Here is a 23,179-nt window from a genome sequence, read left to right as displayed (position 1 = left end):
TTTTGGAAGCAGCCACTTGGAGTTTAGTCCACACTTTCTCCAAGCACTATCACCTTCCACTATACTCTAAATCTAGAGGGGGTTTTGCCACAGCAGTCTTGCAGGGCATCCTCGCTCCTCCTACTTCCACTTAGTGCCTACCACCCCTACTTAGCTTTGGGATTCTTCCCATCTGTAATGACTGCAGCTGTATGCACGATGAACATGGTACAGTTTTGTACCTACCATAAATGTAGATGTTCGAGTGCTCATACAGCTGCAGTCCAGGTTACCCCCCCCTCCATCCCCTCTTAGGACAGGCCTTATGACATACATCTTACCATACAACCTATTTGTGGTATTCTCTTATGGTGTATTTGCTTGCAACTACTGTTTTTTGATAATTCTGTTTTGCATGTCTGCATAAATTTGTTTTGACTTCCTTCTGGGGGCACCCGACATCTGGGGCAAGAAAAACTGAAGAAAATGGCGTTGACTGCCTCTTTTATACCCCTGCCGCACTGACGTCAGGGAAGAAGCGGCGACGGACCTAGACTTTGGAATTCGGCCGACTGAGGACCTGCCTGACGGCAGGATAACCCATCTGTAATGACTGCAGCTGTATGAGCACTCGAACATCTACATTTATGGTAGGTACAAAACTGTACTTTCTCTCCCTCGGAGCTTTGGCGCAGGTGAGCACTGCTCCTACATCAGCTTCGGAGCCGCCCCCTCGGTGCGGAGAGGGATTCCAATCACTTCGGAACCGGAGCCTTCTCTGCATTCAAGCAGGGACGCCTTCGAGGTCATGAGGATTGTGCTGGCCCCTAAGTCAGCACCACGATCATCCCCATTGGCTCCTCCCACTATGGTGCCTGCGTCTGCCTCTGCCCCTCCTCCAGACCCCAAGCGTGGGGGACCAATGCTCCAGGGCACCCCCTTGGATGTATCTTCCTCTTCTGAGGCCTCCCCTGATCATTCAGCGGAACCACCTCGTAAGAGGAAATGCAAGAGGAAGCATGTTGACTCCCCTGACTGTCACATCAGATACCGACTTCGAGGATTCGGAAGGGTCTCAGAGATCCCCCTCTGAAGATGTCATCTTAGACATCCTTGAGATGCTTAGGCAGAGGGGGAATTGGACTACCCTAAGCCCTTCCGAGGATGTCGGTATTCCTGGATGCGTTTGGATCCTGACCTTCAACCTCCTGGGTGTCTCAGCCTTTAGACCCACTGATGTTTGTGGTGGCTTCGAAGGCATGGTCAGCTCCAGACAGTGGAACTGACCCTCCAGAAGACCCGCTAAATTCATAACTGCACCACAGGATAAATATTTTTTGAGCAAAGGTGTTCCTGTTGATGCCATGGTGGTAGCGGCGGCCACAAAGGAGTTGGCTGAAACTTCATCTCTCCACCCCCCCTAACAAGGAGTCCAGGACGATGGACAGATATGGGAAGTGGATGTTCTCTATGTTCTCTTCAGCGACGTTTTCCATGAGGTCTCTGAATTATTTGTGCCACTTTATCCGTCTTCAAAGGGATCTCCTTAAAGAGCTTGGCGATACCCTCCAAGATCCATCAGCTGAGGGGGCCCAGGCCAAGGCAGCCTCCCATCTGGCGACTCTTAATTCAGTGGTGAACTCCTCCATGAGGCTCATTTCTTATGCAGCCGATGGTGCGAGTAGAGCCGCGGGCACAGGTGTTGCCCTAAGGAGACACGCTTGGATGCGGCTATGTAACTTTGCGGAGCCTTTCACAGCATCTTTCACCAACACCCCTTTTGATGGTTCCCCTCTTTTTGGATCACAGGTGAAGGACACCCTTACCAGGTGTGAGCAGGAAGGCAAGACTCTGTCTGCCGTGGGAGTCTGTTTTTCCACTCCTTCCAGACCATATCCTTAGGGTCAGAAGAGTGGAAATATGTGGTTCCGGAAATCCCGGGGAGCCTTGCCGGACACACGTGGTGAGTTCCCATCCAGGGGCAGAGGAGGGAACAATAATAGACGCCGCCTTCGTGGCAGAGGGGGGTCCGCAAAACCAGGGCAGCAGAGAATCCTTCTCTGAGAAGCCCTTTCAGTATCCCTGAAGGGTTGCCCGACTGCCCAGCTTTGGAGGCAGTCGGGGGAAGATTATCGCTGTACCCAAGAGCCTGGCAAGACATAACACAAGACAAATGGGTACAGTTGGTTATATCCGGAGGCTACAGAATTCCCTTTGTTCGCACTCAGTGTTAAACAAGTCCCTTCCAGATGTTCCACCCAATCTAAGGGATCAAGCAGTTCAAGAAATTTCAGAATCCCTAAGAAAAAGGGCCATCCAGCAAGTTCCAGCAGACCAGAAAGGATCCAGAATTTACTCAAGGTTCTTTTTGGTACCAAAAAAGACAGGGGACTGGAGACCCATTCTGGATCTCAGCAGAATGAACAGGTCTGTACAAAAAACAAAGTTTCGGATGGTCACGCTACAGTCCATTTTACCCTTTCTGGGTCAGGACAATTGGATGTGCTCTCTAGATCTTCAGGATCCGTACTACCACATCAAAATGGACAGAAGCTCCAGAAGATTCCTTCGCTTCCGGCTGGGAGCCAGCCATTATCAGTTCAGAGCTCTGCCCTTTGTTCTCACCACAGCCCCCAGGGTGTTCACCAAATGTATGGCAGTAGTTACCGCTTACCGGAGACTGCAAGGATTCCAGGTGTTTCCATATCTAGACGACTGGCTCCTCACTGCTACCACCAGGCATCACCTTCTGCGAGCCAGAGACTACACTATCGAGACTTGCTCCAGATTAGGTATCTCAATAAATTTTGAAAAGTCTGCATTGTCACCCTGTCAGTCTATCACCTTTATAGGTGCAAATTTAAATACAAAAGACATTTCAGCGAGCCTTCCACCAGACACGGTATTAGTTATTCGCCAGCATGTACAGGTCTTATTAGCATGCAAAAGAATTCAAGCCAGGTTCGTCTTCCAAACTCTGGGTCTCATGGCAGCAGCGATCATACTTGTTCCTCTAGCTCGTTTTCACATGATGATTCTCCAGTGGCTGCTTTTCACCTAATGGTCCTTCCAGCAGCTTCCCATGTCTCACATAATTATGATCACAGAAGCATGTAAAAAGCACCTTGCGTGGTGGATGGTCTCCACATCAGTGCCCTGGGGCAGACCATTTGTACTTCCCCCTCCAGTTGCTACGGTCACCACGGACGCCTCCCTGATCGGGAGGGGGGGCATTATCAGGGCAGGACAGTCCAAGGCACCTGGCAACCCACGAGTACCACCTGCATATAAACGTCTTGGAGATGAGGGCCGTGCTTTTAGCGTTGCAAGCTCTTCAGGACTCTCTTCCTACCGGGACCATGCAATTCAAACGGACTAGGTCAGTAGTGTGGTACATCAACAAGCAGGGCGGAACCAAGTCCTACCCCCTATGTCGAGAAGCACTCAGACTCTGGCAGTGGGCGATCTCTTCCCAACTGTTTCTGATCGCAACGCAGATCCCTGGGAAGTCCAACGTCATAGCAGACCAGGCTGAGTAGAGCAGTTCTCATGCCTCACGACTGGTCTCTGAATCAAGTAGTTGCAGACCAAATATTCCGCAAATGAGGCCAACCTTTCTGCGACCTTTTTGCCACCCCCTTTAACAGCAAGTGCAGCAATTTCTTCTCTCCCCTTCCACTTCCCGGACATTCCCCCAGAGATGCTCTACTCCACGATTGGCCTCTGGGACTTATTTATGCATTCCCTCCATTTCCCCTAATTCCGAAACTAGTACAGAAAGCTACCGTATTGGGCTGCAGAATGATCCTCATTGCTCCTTACTGGCCTCGACAAATATGGTTCCCGTTCCTCCATCTTCTTGAGCAGCCTTAGATTCTGGACCTAGTTCCAGACCATCTGATCCATCAATCAGGCGGGCTGCACCAATCCCTGCAATCTCTCCAGCTCACTGCTTGGTTGCTCCACTTCCAGGCTTCCAGATATCTCCCCCTCTATGCGTGAAATTATTTTATCATCGCTCAAGTCTACGACTAAAAAAACTTACGCTAGTAAGCGGAAATGTTTTTCTTCCTGGGCAGAGGCTAAGAGTATAGACCCCTTTTCAGCCCCTATACACCACATTTTGGAATTTCTTGCGGAACTCTCTCATTCTGGGTCCGCTTCCGCTACAATTAGAGTTCAGTTAGCCGCAATTTCAAATTTTCACATTGGCCTGTCGGAAAATAATATCATGTCTCATAAGCTATGTAAAGCCTTTCTCAAAGGGACCACTCTGCTCAGGCCTCCAGTGAGAGATCCACCACCTCCGTGGGACCGAAATTTGATTTTAGCTTCTCTGGCCCCCCTTCGAACCTGCAGCATCTTGTTCCTTGAAGTTTTTATCTTTGAAAACCCTCTTTCTGGTAGCCATTACTTCAGCCAGAAGAGTTTCGGAACTTCAGGCTCTTTGTACCCGTCCTCCGTACCTAGTGTTCCACGATGACAGGGTTGCTCTCAGGACTAATCCTTCCTTCCTAAGGTCTCTTCAGAGAATAACTTGAATCAGTCCATAGACCTTCCTGTGTTTTTTCCCGACCACTCCAACAGGGCGGAATATAAATTGCATCAGATGTTCACAGGCAACTACGCTTTTATTTGCATAGAACTAAGGACATCAGGAAATCGGACCAACTTTTCCTTTCTTATGCTGAGGGTAAACAAGGTCTTCCAGTCTCAGAAGTAACCTTGTCCAGGTGGTTGACTTCTATCATCACATTTATCTATCAACTGAGGAATAAAGAATTACCTGTTAAACCAAAAGGTCACTCCACCAGAGCTTTAGCCACTTCTGTGGCCTTTCAGGCTAGGTTGCCCATGGAATCTATTTGTGCTGCGGCTACGTGGGCCAACCCACATACTTTCATTTCGCATTATAAGTTTGATGTGGTTTCCAGGAACAGAGCTGATTTTGGTTCCACTGTTCTGAAGAGTTTGTTCCGATGAGCCACCCAGGATTTTAGGTGCTAGGGACGCTGTCCCAACCAGCAAGAATGAAGGCGAGATAGACAACTTAACAAAAAAAAAGTTATGTACCTACCATAACGTTCCATGTTAGTTGTCTTCTCGCCTTCTTTCTTGCGTCTCACCCTCCATCCCCCTATCCTTGTAGACCGAGAAGAGTCTTTGTTTTTTTTTTTTCACTGGCTGAGTCTTCTCTGGCTATTCCTTTGTCTAGTAGCCTCTCTGGTAGGTTTTATATATTCCAGGATAGGATCCTTTCCTTATGTCTGCAGTTAGACTTACCAAACAAGATTTGGGTATCTAGCGCCAGGCATCATGGAATATGGGGTGGCCACGAGCCAGTATACAGCTCTCGAGTTTTTGAAGATGGCTGAGTCGGAGCCGAGGATCGGCTCCGAACCCAAACGGCAAGAAGGAAGGCAGATGAAGGACAACTAACATGGAACGTTATGGTAGGTACACAACGTCTTTTTACATTCGTTGGACGTTCACAGACAATTGCGTTTCTGTTTGCATTAAAAAAAAAAAAAATCAATTTGTTTGCTTTTCAGAATCAAAGTTGGGCAAACCGGTTACCGAATTAACTTTAGCCAGGTGGTTAACTGATTGCATTTCCTTTATCTATAACAAATTGGGTTTGTCTTCGTCAAAACCCATTCAGCCAGGTTCATAGCAACTTCATCAGTATTCTTATCTAGGTCTGCCATGGACAATATTTGTGTGGCTGCAAAATGGGCTAATTTTCGTACCATTTTTAGTCATTACAAATTGGATATAGTGTTGAGCGGAAGAGTAGCTTCAGCTCAACAGTGCTCAGGAATATCTTTCCTTAGATTCCTCCTGGGAGCTCTGTCCCACTTGTTGAGGAATGAAGGAAAATTGACATCATCTGATAAAAGATGTTATGTGCACACCATAAGTTCCATCTGCTGTCCATTTTCATTCTTCCTCAACTCCTCTCTGCAACCCCCTACCATTTTGCTTGTGACTTCTGGAAGAACAAGAGACTTAACGGAACCAGTGTTCTTGCCTTTGAGCTCCAGATATTCATTTTCTCATATTATGATTTTCTAAGTTTCTAGAAAGCTAGAAGATCCAGCATACAAGATCTGAGGTATGGTAAGGGACTAGAGCATTTTGGATAAGGGAAGGAGTTCGACAGCTTTCCAGTATCCACAAGCTGTAAAAAGCAGCCACGTTGGATCAGAGGGTCCGATCTGAACCCACTTGAAGAATGAAAATGGACAGCGCAGATGTAACATCACGGTGAATACATAACTTTTTCCCGTCCATAGGTCTAAGTTGTGCTTGAAAATAGACAAGGATGAACTTTATTTTATGTGAGTGGGGAGTCTGCCATTTGACTTGGGCTGATGTACAGTAACTCTATCAGCAGTGAGTAGTGGATGTATTGAATTGAGATATGAATCTGCATACTCTATATACTGTGTTTTGGGGGTTATAGATGTTTTGGCTTGAGAGTAAATAAGGTTAAGCAGTATTATAATTCTGGTATCGTCATTTGTAATGCCAGGACATTCCATGATTCAATAGGAAGCAGGTTTGAATATCTGTATAGCAGCTTTAACTGTTTGAAGGCTGATGACTTTATAATTGGCTGAAAAAAATATTGTAATGAAATGCATTAAACTAGATTAAATTTGTAACCTCAGTATTACATTTCAGCATTTAATTTGTTTGTTTCAAATGCAAACATCTGACTTTGTGTAGTGTTTGATAAAATACATGTAAGCGTCTACTGGTGTTAATATATTTACAAAAAAAATAATTACATGGTTTATTTTGTGAACATGTTTTGAATATGTTGAAACTGAGCCTTGAGTGAAGTCACAGTGGTATTGCTCACAATTCCTGTTTTCTTACACCGCCTATGGTCTGTTTGTGGCTGAAGATGTTCCTTGGTCCAGCCCACCTACTAGTAAATCAGATGTCCATGTTTTATTAATGAATGCTGAAGTACTCTTCTGTCGAAAATCTGCTGTTAAGATGAGAACTCTTGTCAGCTCTACTTCAGTGGTTTCATAGAAATGCTTGACAAGTTGATGCTGATAATAGAGGCTGACTCAGTAACTCATTAATGTCACTTTATCATACATATCCTATTATCAGTTTTCCTAAGTGAATACCTTGAAAATGGTCTTATGATGGACTTTTACATTTTATTTACTTTTTTCCATAATCACTTCATTGCTAATTATTTTTTGTTTTGTCAAGGCAGATGAAAACAAGTTACATGTGCACTGTTACAGTATACTCTTAAAATAAGTCTGTTTTTTACTTTCCTGTATTGTTCCTATGCAGATTATGGCTAACTTGATTGTCAGAAAATTGTTGTGTTGATGGAAGAAATCACTTCTGTCTTTTTTTGTCATAAAGGCTTTTGCTGGGAAGGATCTGTTTTGTGAAACAATTGACATGACTTTGGGCATAGCTGAATAATTTTTAATACTCGAGTGTATATATGGAAGTTATATGTATGGAGTATTGAGATTTTGAACACTTTTAGTCCTGTGCAAGTTTTCTTGTTTGTTATGCCACATTTGACTGACAAAGCATGTCTGGAATTTATTTTTAATGAGGTGTAAAGAAAGTTCCTACATGATGGTTTTGGACCAAGTAGGCAAGTGCACATGTATTTATCTCTATAGATAAATATACACACATCTATTATGTATACATATGCGTATATTTATCAATGCCTATATATTGAAATATTTAACTATATCTGTATCTATATATATATATATATATATATATGTATATATATATTTATTTATATATATATATATATATATATATATATATATATATATATATATATATATATATATATATGTATATATATATTTATTTATATATATATATATATATATATATATATATAGTGGGAGGAATGTTAGGAATTGAAAATAGTGTTGGTCAGTAACAGTGTCACTTTATTTTGTGTGTGGTTCATTAGTGGATCACTAGATTTTTAGTTAAAAACTTTGTACAGATTGTCGTCTTACTTTTGTGTTTCCCAGTGTAGGGTGTTGGCACAGTTCACAACTTTGAAAATTTGTTAACTAACTATAGCTATCAATTTTCCATTTATTTTAATGAATCTCTGTTCAATTTGTTGTCTGTACTGAAGTTTGCATTTACAGGTGTTTCTTGTTTGTATTTCGTACAACTACCTAATGTAAAAGTTTTAAAAAGTTGTGCGTCAATGTTTTGCTTGCATCTTTAGCTGTGCTTTACATTAACTCTTTTTTTTCATTGGGATTTCTTTAGTTCAACAGGGAAATGGTTCAGTCAGTCTTCGGAAGAGTAGAAGTAACTTGGAAAAAGAGAGCCTATATGGTTCCAATGGAAGTGATCCATATGCCTCTTCTGGTTATTCATCCTCTGAGGAAAATACAGGTGAAAATGAAAGGTCTTCTGCTGGAATTTACTAATGTTTTCCTCAAAATTCTAAATTAGTGACCATATGGTGAAATGTAGAACAATTTTTTTATGCTGAAAATTTTCTAGACCATTAATTAGTTTCTATGAACTTACCTGGTATGTGTTGATTTTTGACAACTTCTACTGGAGCTGGCAAGACTGTCTAAAACTGTATATTGGGTTTTTTGTTTCAAACATTTAAATGAGGTTGAGTAGATAATGGTCTTTGATTACATCATGATTGCATCATAGGTTTGAACTGATGCCTTCTCTTTGGTGTGGTATGATAGTTTCACTCTGTTTAAATAATTTATTCTTTTTGTCAGAAAACAGGCACTTAACGCTGTGCTTTACCCAGTAAAGAGTGCACTTGTTTAACAATTCAAACTGTGATAATGGCAGATTAAAGAAGGGTTGGAGTTTAATTTCACTGGAAATTTTCAGTTGACTTAAATTTGGACTTGCAATTTAACCAAGACAAGACCAAATTAAAGATGCATTTGTGCACCAAATTGATTCTGATGGTCTGAGTTTGTCTGCAGTCAGATTATTGCTTACTGTCATTGTTTCCCTGTCCACTGACAGGTGCTGCAGTGGTTTTACTCAGATGTTCTTAAATATGACATACTTAAATGACTAAATTTTGTTAACATACTAAATGTTTTGGAAAAACATTTTTGCTTAACAAAGGAGTTAAATTGAAGGCTTACAAGAGCTCCTGTATCCTCTTTCCTGAGTAAACGAAAATTCATGTCAATGATTAATTCATAAATTAGGTGGAACTGAAGGAATTTGTTAGGCAGAAGTGTTGGAATGGATTTATTCAGGTAGAATTTGTTTACATATTAGGCTGCTACTGCCTGTACATGAAATTAGAATAGAAAAGTATAATCTCACATCCCTAATAAATAGGGCTTTGATAAAAGTAATTTTGTTAGAAGCAGCATTTCTATTTTGTTAGAAGCGACATTCTATGGCTAGGTTATAAATGAGGCTTTGTTAATATAGTAACATTGTTATGGCTACCCAGTAGAGAGTGGAAAATATGGCTATCTTCTGTTTGTTCAGCATGTTTGGCCAAGGTGAAGTGGGCAGTGTAAGTCGTATGATTGTAGAGCTCCACTTAAATGCAGAAAGTTTCCAGAACCCTGGTGGGTAGATGGGAAAAAAATTGTTTAGTTTACTGAGTCATGTAACAGTCAATCAGCCGAAAGGTAGCTGTCAGGCAGACAAAGGAATTTTGTTGGACATGGGACATTAAAATACAGTGTAGTAAAATGCATGAGAAAAACTTTATTGGATTTGGAAGATATGGGAGTCTGGTAGCTTGTAGATGGAGAGAGTTTAACACCTTTATTGAATTATCACTTATGATGTAGGCAAACATGTATTCATGTAAAAGTAATCAAACCATATTCACAAATTCACATTTGCAAACATTATATATCACACAAATTGTTATACGTCATATAATCTAAGCAACATCATTCACTTCCTGCCTTCTCTTAAACCTTATTCCTCCGCTAGAACATTTTTAATGCATCCATTGCTCCTACAATTTTGATTTTTTTTCATGTAATTTATTACTGCCCCTTTCTAAAGATCCAATTTCCTGCTTTTTTATATCTGTTACAATATTCACTACAAGTATAGTTGGTTTAGGTTTTGATTTCCATTTTTTAGTAATTGATTTTTGGCAGCCACCAGAGTTGAGTTTAGCAAAGCATTGCTATGTCTAGGCAGTTCAGATCCTGTATCCCAGCTGAAAAAATAATTTCCTTAGTTACCCAATAGTACTGACAAGTACTCTACATGGAATTTTTAGTCTGCCAGCTTTTTATACTACCAAAACATATTTCCAGTTAACCTCTCTCTTCCACGCCACACCTACATTTGTTATCTACCGGAGGACAAATTTATTGAAAAATATCTATGCCAACACTTTAGGCAAAAATCCTAAATAGTCTAGATTTTTTTTGCAACTGTGGGAGCTGTACATATGCCCTCCCATTGTTTTATTTGTGAATTGCATTTCTGTTCTCACTTCCCAATCTCTTCTGACCTCTTCTGATTGATTCCTATAGTTATTGTGCAATATTTTATATGCCGTACAAATTGGCCCTTTTTAAAAAGCACTTTCTGTTCTAGATACAACTACTCAATCAATGTAGGTCTTATATTTAGGATTCCCTTATCCCTTTCTCTTTGTACTCTGTCAACCCCTGATAGGGAAGACAGTCACTAGCCTGCCATCCAAATGTCTTCTTGGTCTCTTCCCATTCTGTTACCTTTTCTTCTCTCACTATTTGTTCCCAGTACTTTGGTTCCTTTGTCATCTTCTTCCAGTAAAGCCCGGCCATCTGTTTGCTGTTTGTACCCCTAATTACAGTAATCCCTATCAACGGAATCTCCTTTCTTTATCCCCATGTTTTCTTAGTTAGTATTCTTTGTTATTCTAGGACTATAATATTCTGTAAGACTTATTGTCCTTAAGGATCTACATTCAAAATACCATTCTTTCTGCATTTCTTGAGTTACCCACTGCTTCATCTTCATTCCATTCCACTTTGAATTGTAGCTTTCTGCTTGTGTTGTGTATAAAAGCTGTAAAATATCCCTTCAGCTCAGGTAATGCTTAACTTTGTTGCTCTATTGGGAGGATCATCTTATCTCACTTGACTCTACCCTTTCAAATAAGATCCTTCAACTCTTTATTAATTACCATCCACTACTTCGCTTATGATTGATAAAAATGTACCTGACCTGTGTATAAATCTAAAGGGGCTAAAACATTTTTACTGCTTGTATCTTGCTATCCATACCCATAGACTAAAGCTTCTAGTTTCTCATTTTTGTATTATTTTTTTGGTCTTTTCCCACATATTCTTAGCTGCCATAACAGATTCCTTTTTAATCCATACTCCTAAATACTTTGTTTTATCATGTCTACTTAAGTATGTGTACCGCTGGAAGCGTCTACATTACCTGATCGAACGTTTAGGTTAGCGAATACCTTAACGGTGATCTGGTAATATCGAAAAATTAAAAACAGCAAACGGACGATTTATCGTAAGGAATGAATTCCCTCTGTCGCAAAAAAATTTAAACCAAAATGAGGGGGGGATTGTGCCCCCCCCCAACTAAATAGGCCAACTCCTAGATCGTTCTACAGTGGGGAAGGGGGCAAAATCCGCCTGATGGCCAAGGGAATTCTTTCCCTGTGTTAAATCTGCCATTCACGTTTTTTGCTTTCGTTATTACCAGATCGACGTGTAGGTATTTGCTAACCTAACGTTTTGATCGGGTAATAGGAACCCCTGCTGGACCAATTCATGTGTGGGTACACAGTTTATAGCTGTGCTTCATCTTCATTAATTTTATATCCAGGGAAAAAAAACGGAAGTGTCTCAGAATATTCCACAACAGTGAGATGTGCTTTTCTGGTTCCATCAGGTACAAAATATCTAAATAAAGCCTGAGCACCATACCAGTTATATCCTTGAATTTTCTAAGTCCTTTATTTTCTCTGTCATTGGGTCTAAATATAATGCAGATGATAAAGGGGAAAAAGGACACCCCTGCAGTATTCTGGTCAGACAATTGAGAGGAATCCTCCTACTTTGATTTTTGCCTCCAATCCTTCACATATCCTCCTAATTAATCTTATAAATGTATCAGGAAATGTAAATGCTTGCATTGCCCTACTCATACAGATTATTCTGCTGAATGCTTTCTCTGCATCAAGACCTACAAGTAACAGCAGTATTTTCTTAAATTCTGTATCCTTCAGGATAATCATTGTTTTGTTAATGTTGTCAAAATGTTTGTCTCCCTTCCACAAAACCACATTGGTCCATATCTATCAACATCGGCATCTGTTGCCATTTTTTAGTCGTTCTAGAGAGAAACACTTTATATTCATGGTTTAAAATTGAAATAGGCCTATATTAAGCTGGATTAGATGGGTCTTTTCACTTTCTTCCTAACTTCCAAACTTTCACAGGAATACCATCTGTTCCTAGAGACTTTCCTGTAAATTGGTTATACGTCACCATTTTATTTTCTCTCCTCCCTGTCTTAACTGTTAATTGTTGAGTCCTATCTACGTCTGACCTTGGCATATTTAACTCCCATACATTTTTCCATTTGTGCTTTTCCATGATTTCTCCACTTCTCTGCTTTATGCAAATTTTCATAAAATTTCCAAAATATCTCTAATACCTCTACATGCTCTCTGGTTATTTTTCTTGTTATAGGCTCCCTAAGTTTAGCAACTCTTTCTGTTCCCTAAGTTGTTGTGCCAACAATTTTTGTGCTCTGGAGTTTTTACCCAAAACCGTTGCTTAACAGCACTCTTTCTAAAGTCATGCAAATTATGTAGGTACTCCCTAATTTTCTCTTTGGCACTCTGCAAGTGTGCCTTATTTTGTTCTGCGAGATTCGTCTCATTTTGTAACGTGTTAACCTTTCAGTCCCTCTCAATAATTCTTACTACTTGTTAACTAGATCCCTTTTTTTATGTATTTCTGCTGTACTTTTAAACTCCACTTTTATGTTATCCTATTCACTAGCTATAACTTCTGGAGTACATTTTATCATCCCTAGTAACTCCCAGATAATTTCCACTACTCCATAAATTCCTCTTTTTAACAGGCAGATGGGGAAACGCTGACATCTCATCTTTAATTGCCCTGCATTTTTATCTTGGTAATTATTGGCACATGATCTGAAATACTTATTGGATTTGTGTCACAGTTCTCAATTAAATGGACATGTTCCTGTGAAATATAATTTCAGGTCTAGCCCAGTTGTACATTTGGGTATAATATGTAAATTGTGAGTTCCTACTACTGAATTCATGTCTTTCAAACAAAATATTTTTATAAATTTCTTAAGAAATATACTCTCTTTTGTTATAGTTTTCATTCTAGCATCCCCGTGAAACATCTTCATTGTTGATCAAATTCCCATTCTCCACTTATAAGTAGTATTGCCTGCTGAAAGCTGATTATTTCTTCCAAATTTTTTAAGCTCCAAAATAGTGTTTTGGGTATAATATAAATACATGCCAACATAATCCTCATCCCTTGCCAGTAGCTGCTTAATACTGCAAACCTACTGTTGTCTTCCCCCCCTCTTTTATCACTACCAGAACTCCTCTAGCAATTGTTTCTTTTTTCCTTTGTCGCAGATATTCTGCTGAGTATCCATCCTGAAATCCTTTCTTTATCAAATCCACATGCGCAGTTGTTTCTAAATGTATCTACTTTAGCATTGCTATGTGCACTCAGCATTCTTAATATACTTTATTTCTTTTTTGTCTCTACCTGTGAGACCATTCGCATTGTAAGATAATTTTGGAAAGTGAAGCCATTAGTTCCACATGTTATATATGGCAGCTTTTTTAAATGTCCATTTCCAGCTGTTGTGATACATGCACCTATTAATGCTTGTCTTATTAATTCTTTACAGTTTGTCATCAGCAGCATATGAACCTGTCATTTTTTACAAGACTTTGTTTTATTAAAACCCCTTAGAAAACACAACTACATACTTCTTGAAATAATGAAGTTTAACCCTCCTAATAGAAACATTTGTGCAAAATAGACAGTTGCTAGCACAAGTCCTGATTAAACTGAAATTGAGGTTATCCATGCTAAGACTCTCATTACTTCCCGTGCTTCTACTTAAAGTAATTGGTGTCTGTTCTTTTTATCGGTATCCCCCTCTGATGTAAAAACTACTTGCATACTGTTAGAACTCTAACATTTAGCCTTGAAGAAAACCATGTTCTTTCTTTTATTGTACTTTATCACTTGCCCCATGGAAAAGTAAAAGAAAAAATGTAGCCCTTTGTTGCAGCCTGAAAGATGAGCCAAAACATTTTATTGCTAAAGATAGACTATTAATTATATTCAGTGTTCACATATTTACTCTTAGTTTGTTGTTAGATTAAGCCATGGGTTTAATCCAGCCATTCACTTATGTAGAAGCAAACGAAAATATATTAGCTCTACATATATTGAGTTATGCACTTTTAAACCCCATCCCCTCACCTAAACAACACAAGATTACAGCCTGTTGACTTAAACATGCGTTTGTCTAGCTTTTTTTTTTTGCACTGCAATGCTTGCATTTCTTAATACCAAAAAAGCGAGAGAGGAAAAAAGGCATCTGGTAACCTTAATTAACTTTATCACATACAAGAATAACTATGAATACTGTAGACTATGCAATGTATTTTTATATAGTGAAAGGTTTCATCGAAACTTTAAGAAAATTGTTTTACTTGCTTACTGTTTTCCCTCCTCTTGCCCCCCCCCCCCCCAAGTCTTACAGACATTAATGGCAGGAAATGAGGCAAATCTTTTTCAGTTCCTCACATGTTTCAAAGTCAACAAAAGTATACTCTTTCCACTTATTCTTATACAGATGTATTTCACAAATGCGATTGTTGCTTTGCAGTCTCTCATTTATTCACTAATTTCCGTGTTGGTGTTCCTGTTGATCTCCATCTCCCAACTTCAGTTTTCAGTTCGTTTCCATGACACTCCCGATACTTCTGGTCAACTCCTTTGTGCTTCTCCGTCTGTGAAGCATTTTCCTTTGGAACAGTGGAAAAGCTTTCATTGGCAAAGTCCTCTGTGTGCTCTATCATCAGAAGAATTAGAAGTAGCATCGCCTACTGCTTGATGGCTTATTTTTTGTTGGATTAACTTTTGCATTTCCTCCGTAGCCTGTTCAGCATCAAAAATAATTTACCCTCCTGGAAAAAATATTCTGAAGACTGTTTGGATACAGTAGCTTAAATCTCACACCTGCCTCTGGACATTCCCTGATTACTGGAATAAATGTATTTCTCTTCTACCTGGCATACAGTGAATAATCAATCTGAAGTCGTTAACTTCATTTATCTGCAACCTGTGGGTATTTGGATCCATATCGGATCCGAGCCGGCAACATTTTTCAAGCATCTGCGCCAAGCTCCTCCCCTTACCCATAATCCCTCACATCTTCTACCTTCCCCCAGATCTCGTTTGCAGCTTCATGTGTACGCATCGTGGTCTCTATAGCTCCAAGGTGGGTGTAGTAAGTGGTAACTTTGATATATATTTAGTGTGTGAGTGTAGTCATTTTTTGGTCATCCCTTTCCTTCCCTTCGTCCATCGGTTTTCGGACAAAAAAAAAAATAGTTTTAAAAAGTTAGGAGTTGTGAGGTAGTGTGGGCCTAACAGTCCTTAGTGTGTGTGTTTTTGTTGGTTTAGTTTTGAGTGGTGTGTGGTGATGGCTGAGCAGCCAAAACCAACTTTTAAAAAATGCACAGTGTGTGGCCGTAAGCTTTCAACAGCTGTGTATGTGTTACTTGCCTGGGTGTCTCCCACCTATCTTTGCCTTGTAGTGTGTGTGCAGGGTTCAACCCTAGGGCATTGAAAGAAAGGAAGGCAAAGCTGGTAGCTAAGGGCCTGCTACCAGTTTTTGCATTGGACTCTACTTGGACATCGGCTCCAGTAGCTGACCAAATCACACCCCCCCCACACCCCCCCAGGCTGGGACTCAACTTCCCTCTAAACCTTCTGAGACTGGGACAAAATCAAAGAGGAGAGACAATGATAAAAGAGGGGAAAGACACCACAAACTGTCTCCAGAGCGGGAGCCATTTCCCAGTCCGCCTACTAAAGTTGTCGGGACCACCTCTCCTCGACTCCACTCCCCGAGGTTCTCCCAGGAGCCAACTGAGCCCTCGGATCAGAGGCCGCCTTCGAGGTCATCTCACAGACCAGCCTGATCAGAGTCTGTCACCTCCTCGCAGTCTGTCAGAGCTTAACATGGACAGGATGATGTGGAGGTTCATTCGGACCGAAATCCAAATGGGAGTCTTGCCAGGCCACTCTCCGGCCAGAGAGGGGACCTCTATGCCCTTCTTCCGTCCAACCTTCCCTGATCTGACCTGCAGTTTTGGGGTTTATGGATCCGAGGGTCTTTTGAGCTGGAGTTTCAGCACTGTCTGTTCCTCCAACTTTGATGCCGGTGATTACCTTGAGTTCCTCGGATCAGACTTATTTGGATCCGAACAGCTGTCAGGGCCGAGAACAGGAAATCTGATCCAAGGGAACGGAGGTGTCTTCGGCTTTGACTTTGTCGGATCCGAGCTATTCCTTCAGAACCCTGGCTACCTTGGCCTCTGCTCCGATCCTCACGATGGAGCCGAGAAGAGCTTCTTCCTTGTTGGTTGCTAAGGAGGTGCGCTCTCCTTCAACCTTCGACATGGTGGAGATGGTTCTCTCCCAAGGAGTGAGACCCCAGCCCATTGCCTTGGACTCCGCCCAGGCTTCCGTGGATTTGGTCACGACTCCCATCAACTTGTCCCAGGGACAGCCCGTGCTAGAGGACCCCCAGGTGGATCCCGTCGTGGAACCCCCCCGTGACTTACAAGCCCTCTTCAGAGTGTGCCACTGTGGAGGCTCCCTGTAAGCACTCATGTAAGAGGAGGCACATGGACTCCCCCCCAAGTCCCTCACAGAAGATACTGATTTGGATGAAGGTGAGGGTTCCCCCGGGTCACCTCCCGTGGGTGTCTCCTTTGGAGACATCATGGAAATTCTCCGCCAGAAGGGCAGTTGGTCAGCCCCAAAACACCCTACGGATGAGTCAGTATTCCTGGAGGCCTTTGGCAAGGGCCCATCTACATCCTGGGTGTCCCCTCCTGCAGATCCCTTAGTGGATCTCATTACCACGCGGGCATGGAACGAGCGTGACACCATAGAGCCAATACCCAAATACCCGGACAGGATCCTTTCTCCTCCACTAGACCGACAGGCCTGGTACAAGGGATCCCCGGTGTAGGTTATAGTGGTGGCAGCTGCCACCAAGAATGAACTGGCACAGGAAAGTTCTTCGGTCCTCCCTCCGGACAAGGAGTCTAGGGCAGTGGGTCGGTTTGGGAAGAGAGTCTTTTCTTCAGCGATGTTTTTTATATGAGCGCTGAATTATCTGGCACACGTCATTCGACTTCAGCAAGGCCTAGTCACAGAATTCGCTGTGTCGCCCCCAGATTCTTTGTCGCCAGAGGTCAAGCGGCTGTTCTTGGCGAAAATGTCCACTCTGAAATCTGTTTTGAACACGTCCATGCGTCGTCTTTCCCATGCCACAGAAGGAGCGGCTAGGGCGGCTGGGACCAGCGTAGCCATGAGGTGGCACGCTTGGCTCAGACTTTGTCAATTCGTGGACCCCTTCACGGCGTCATTCACAAATGATCCCTTTGACAGTTCCTCCCTATTCGGGAAGACAGTTTGTGACACCCTGGTCCAGAGCGGGAACAACTGGAAGATTCTGTCTACCGTCTGAGTCCGCTTCTCTAGCTCTCAAATATCTTTTTCTAGGAATCGGAGAAGGCAAAAGATTATACAGTCCTGAAAATCTGTTTTCCTGGGACTCTCAGGACAACTTGTCCCCTAGAGGCAGAGGGGGACCAGACAGACACCGCCTCAGAGGCAGAAGGGACCCGGGGAACTGTGGGTCTAGGGAGACCTTCTCATATAGACCCGCACAGCAACACTGAGGGATTGCCCGACTGTGTTCTACTCTGTAGACAGTCAAGGGAAGATTGTCATTGCACCTAACGGCTTGGGAGTCCATTACGACGGACCGTTGGGTGCTCAAAATTAATATCCAGAGGCTACTTCATCCTTTTCGTTGCCCCACCCGTCCAAAGCACCTCCCAGATGTTCCACCCGCTCAAAGGGAGGCCACAGTGCAAGAAATTTCTAAGTTGCTTCGCAATCGAGCCATTGAACCGGTCCCCCCAGATCAGTCCGGATTAGGCATTTACTCCAGGTTCTTTTTAGTGCCAAAAAAGACGGGGGACCTCAGGCCCATATTGGACTTATCAACCCTGAAGCTGACTGTAGCCAAGCAAAAATTCCAGATGGTCACCTTGCAGTCCATTCTACCTTACCTCTGAGAATGCGACGATGTGCTCTGTAGACCTCCAGGACGCTTGCTACCATATCAAAGTTTGCAGAAGCTCCAGTAGATTCCTTCGCTTCTGGCTGGGAGCCAATCATTTCCATTTCAGAGCCCTACCCTTCAGTCTCACCCCAGCCCCCAGGTTATGGCAGTCGTAGCGGCTCACGTGAGGCTTCAGAGAATTCAGGTGTTTCCTTACCTAGACAATTGGCTCCTCGTTGCTACCACCAAGCGGCTGCTTTGCATGGCCAGAGACTCCTTCCTACATCTTGCAGTCAACCTAGGTATTACCGTCAACATCTCTCAAGTCCCGCTTGAACCAGACACAGACCTTGGAATTTATAGGGGCACGGCTGGACACTCTAATATTGCAAGTTTTTCTCACTCTGGACAGGGTCCAGAACCTGCGAGCTCATGTCAGTGATCCTTGGCCCCAGGACGCCAACTGTGAGCAATGTTCTCCTAGCCCTAGGCTCCATGGCCGCAACAATCTAAATCCTTCCCTGTGCGCGCCTTCACATGTGGGTGCTTCAATGGACCCTGGCAGTTCAGTGGTCTTGGTTGGACCTCACCATGGACTAACCAATACAAATTAGCAGAGCCTGCAAGATTTCTCTTCTCTGGTGGCTCCAATCGCCAGATATCGTGGCAGGTCGCCCCTTCATAACACCCGCAACCCAAGCCACAGTGACCACGGGTGCCTCCCTGCTCGGGTGAGGGAGGGTTTTATTTGGGGAGGCCGGTCCAAGGCACGTGGTCCCAGACCGAGACCAGATTGCATGTCAGTGTTCTGGAGATGAGGGCAGTGCTTTTAGCATTGCAAGCCTTTCATGCTGTTCTTCCCCCAGGGACGATTGCAGTTCAGTGAGACATGTCTGTTGTCTGGTACATTAACAAACCAGGAGGAACCAGATCTTACCTCTCTGTTGTGAGGCCATGAGAGTGTGGGAGTGGGTGATCTCCACCAGTCTGTTTCTGATTGCTACGCGCATCCCGGGACGCTCCAACATTTTAGCGGACTGACTGAGTTGGGCTATTCTAATGCCATAAGAGTGGTATCTGAAATGGTCAATAGCGGAGAAGACCTTCCTTGCATGGGGTCAGCCTTGCTGCGATATCTAAGCATCTCCTTCCAACGCGAAGTGCAGTGAGTTCTTCACTCTGATCCCCTCACCAGGGAACTCCCCCAGAGATGCTCTCGTCCATGCTTGGCCTCCTGGGTTACTGTATGCGTAACCCCCATTACCTCTCATTCCGAAGTTTCTTCAGAAAGCTTGCTGACTGGGGTGCAAAGTGATCCTCATTGCCCCGTTGTGGCCTCGTCAGGTGTGGTTTCCCCTCCTCTGGTCTCATGTTCTAACTCCTCGGATTCTGGATCCCTGCCCGGATCTCCTCTCTCATCCCTCTGGCATCAGTCCGCCCGATCTGGGCAGCCTCAAGTTGACGGCTTGGTTGCTCCAGTTCCCCTGATTGCTAGGACTCCCGGTCTGTCATCTGCAGTAAAGTCTATTTTGGTGGCATCCCACAAAGCTTCCAATAGGAAGGTTTATCGCAGCAAATGGAACGCTTCTCTATTTGGGCTTCTCAGAGGAACCTAGATCCCTTTACGGTCCGGTTCCTGCAGTGTTAGATTTTGTCCAGTATTTTCCAACAAGGGGCTAGTTCCTCTACGGTGAAAGTACAGTTGGCAGCTATACCTAATTTTCACATTGGCGAAAATGTGAATGCTGTGGCCTCTGAGACTCGAGCCTTCCTGAAAGGCACTTTTCTTTTACGTCCCCCCAGTTAAGGATTCAGTTCCTCCTTGGGATCTTACCCTAGTTCTGCAGGCGCTAGTTGCTCCCCCATTCGAAGCATCAGTAGATTTAAAATTCTTGTCCTGGAAGACAGCTTTTCTAGTGGCCATTACTTCGGCCAGAAGGGTTTCTGAGATCCAAGCTTTGTCTGCCGTGCCCCCTTACTTGATTTTTTCCATAAAGACAGAGTTTCACTCCGCACGAACCTTTCTTACCAAATGTTGCCTTTGAATCAAATATTAACCACATGATTAATCTGCCTGTTATTTTTTCCAAATTTTCAGAACATGGGTGAATATAAGCTGCATTTGCTAGATGTTTATAGACCGCTTTGTTTCTGTTTACATAGGACTAAACAGTTTCGTAAGTCTGATCAGTTATTCATGTCCTTTACTAGACCCTTTTTGGGCAAAGCCATTTCCAAGGTCTCCTTAGCTAGATGGATTACACAGTGTATACTGCAAGTCTATAAAGATAAAGGTCTGTCCCCACCTGGTCCTGTTAAAGCTCATTCTACCAGATCTTTGGCAAATTCTGCTGCTTTTTGGTCTAGCGTTTCACTGGATGATATCTGTGCAGCAGCGACCTGGGCAAGGTCGCATACATTTATTTCTCATTTATAAGTTGGATTTGATCTCTAGAGGGAGAGCATCCTTTGGCTCTGTGGTGCTCAGGAATATCCTTCCATGAGGGCCTCCCATGGGTGTTTTGATAGCTGGGGACTCTGTCCCACAGGTTGCAGATAAATGAAGTTATAACTACTTCAGATAAAGAAGTTATGTACTCGCCATAACCTTCCATCTGAGTAGTTGTACTTCATTTTCTGCAACCGTCCTGCCCTCCTTCTCCCGAACCTGTTCTAGGTTAGTGCTGTTATTGAGTTGCTGATAGTTTGAATAGTGGCAAACTCGATCTGAGGGAAGGTAGGTGTGAGGGATTACGGGTAAGGGGAGGAGCTTGGAGCAGATGCTTGAAAAATGTTGCCGTCTCTGATCCGATATGGATCTGAATACCCACAGGTTGCAGAAAATGAAGTATAACTACTCAGGTGGAACGTTATGGTGAGTACATAACTTTTTTCTACAGACACACTGCAGTTGCCAACTTTTAATACTTTGCCCTTTTGCCACAGTTTTGTCAGAATCAACCCTTTTCACTGGTAGCTTTACATCTTTACTAGTAAAGGTGTTGGCTGCTTTCCCATGGCTAAATTTGGGGCATACATACGGTGTGCCTTCTCCAATTAACAGTTTCTGCTGTGGCATACCAGTCCAGTTGCTTATTTGTGCCTTCATAAAACTAATACATTCTCTTCATTCCAGTATCCCTGGTGCAGAAGAAACCTTAGATTTTGTCTACATACTCTGTGTTCTAAACTACCATTTTTTTTAAATTTCTCCTCTTAAGTAGTCTTGTACTCAGCTAGCCTTTTCTTCATTTCGACCACTGATTTTTGCATTTTGTCAGTTCATCTGAATATGTTTAAAGCTGCTTCCATTTTTGTCAGCCTTTTATTATTTGAGTTGATCTACTGCAGTGTTTTGTTTAATTTAATCAGCTCTGAGCACATTTGACTTATTTTTCCTGTAGATTACTGGAAGCCATGTCTCGCACCAAAGCTGGACCTTGAACTGCGTTTTTGCTGAACAGCTACAGGATTCTTCTAATTAAGCATTTTCGCTTAACCTTTTCTACTTGATATAAAAGGCTAGTTTCTTTTTTGCAGGCATCTAGGCAGTATACTTGCTAGCCAGTAACTGAATTTTGCTGAAGCTAACAGCATGATTGGTTGTTGTTTCTCTGATTCTGTTTTAACACTGAGAGAGCTGAAGTTTAGCTGTTGATCATTGTGCAGCCATCTTGTAAATTCCCACAGCAAGATTTGTTAATTGAAAGGGCACATCAAGTGTATGCTCCAAGTTTGCCCAAAACTTGATTTAGTAAAGATGCAGTCATGCCAGCAAAAAAGAGTTGATCCTGGCAAAACTGTAGCGTAAAGGAAAAGTGTTAAAAATTGGAAACAGCAGAGTGATTGTGGAAAATGATTATTCACTGTGCTCCATATAGAAGAGAAACTAATTTATCCAAGCAATCAGTGAATGTTTGGGGGAGGAGTTTAAAGATGTTGTAACTAGCTGTCTTCAGAATATTCCATTTTATACAGACCAGGCTAATCAAGAAACAATTGTATCCAACAAAAAGTGACACAGGAACCAGAAGGGATTGTGCTTCTCATTCTTCTGACAATAAAACTCGTAGAGAGACCTTCCCAGTGAAAGCTTTTCCAGTGTTGCAAAGGAAAACTCTTGAGACAGAAAAAAGCACATGAGTTGACAGGAAGAGTCTAGTGCCTTGGACATTAACCATTGGGAGATGGAGGTGAACAAGACCAGCAACACTGAAACTAGTAAATAGGAAAATCCCATAATTTTCTACTGAACCAAAGAAACTGGAAGGGACTGACTATTTCTGAAATATGGTTTTGCAAGAAAAAGTAGCAGAGACGTTTGTTGATTTTGTGTGGGTGGACTGTAAAGCATATACCCCACTTTATATAGTTAATGTTTAGGACACTAAAAGGGGGGAAATTAACTGTGTAAAACCATTTTTGTTCTTAGTATTTCTATAAAATATTTTGTGATATAAATTGTTTATTTTTATTATATATATATATATATATATATATATATATATATATGTGTGTGTGTGTATATAGCAAAGCAGTTTGGTTGGGATAGGAGAGTTGGATGAGTCTTCAGTGTCTGTTTACTGTAATTCCTTTAACATGTACAAATACTTTTTTAATTTTAAGAAAAACTTTACAGTATAAAAAGTGAAGAAATGGACAAATGTGAGTCTGAAGTTAATATGCTGTGATCTTGGGCTACTGGGTGGTGTGTTGTAAATGTGTACCGATTATATTATATGTAGAATTAAGATATTTTCTCAGTTTTTTTACAAGGATGAATGTCTAGATGAATGCTTTTGAC

The 23,179-nt window shown here is 42.3% G+C and overlaps 1 protein-coding gene across 1 annotated transcript in view; it reads left to right on the top strand.

Moving 5' to 3' along the window:
* Nucleotides 1-23,179, top strand: part of LOC122801633 (SUN domain-containing protein 2-like) — an 874,347-nt gene that overhangs the window by 328,000 nt on the left and 523,168 nt on the right. Inside the window, exon 4 of the mRNA XM_044071146.1 lies at nucleotides 8,275-8,403. Within this exon, the coding sequence (XP_043927081.1) occupies nucleotides 8,275-8,403 (129 nt within the window). The remainder of the gene's footprint in view (nucleotides 1-8,274; nucleotides 8,404-23,179) is intronic.

The sequence above is a fragment of the Protopterus annectens genome, chromosome 1.part0 (genome assembly GCF_019279795.1).
Source record: "Protopterus annectens isolate FY-2018-M chromosome 1.part0, PAN1.0, whole genome shotgun sequence".
NCBI classification, from domain to species: Eukaryota; Metazoa; Chordata; order Ceratodontiformes; family Protopteridae; genus Protopterus; species Protopterus annectens.
This window is presented reverse-complemented; position numbering and strand designations above follow the sequence as displayed.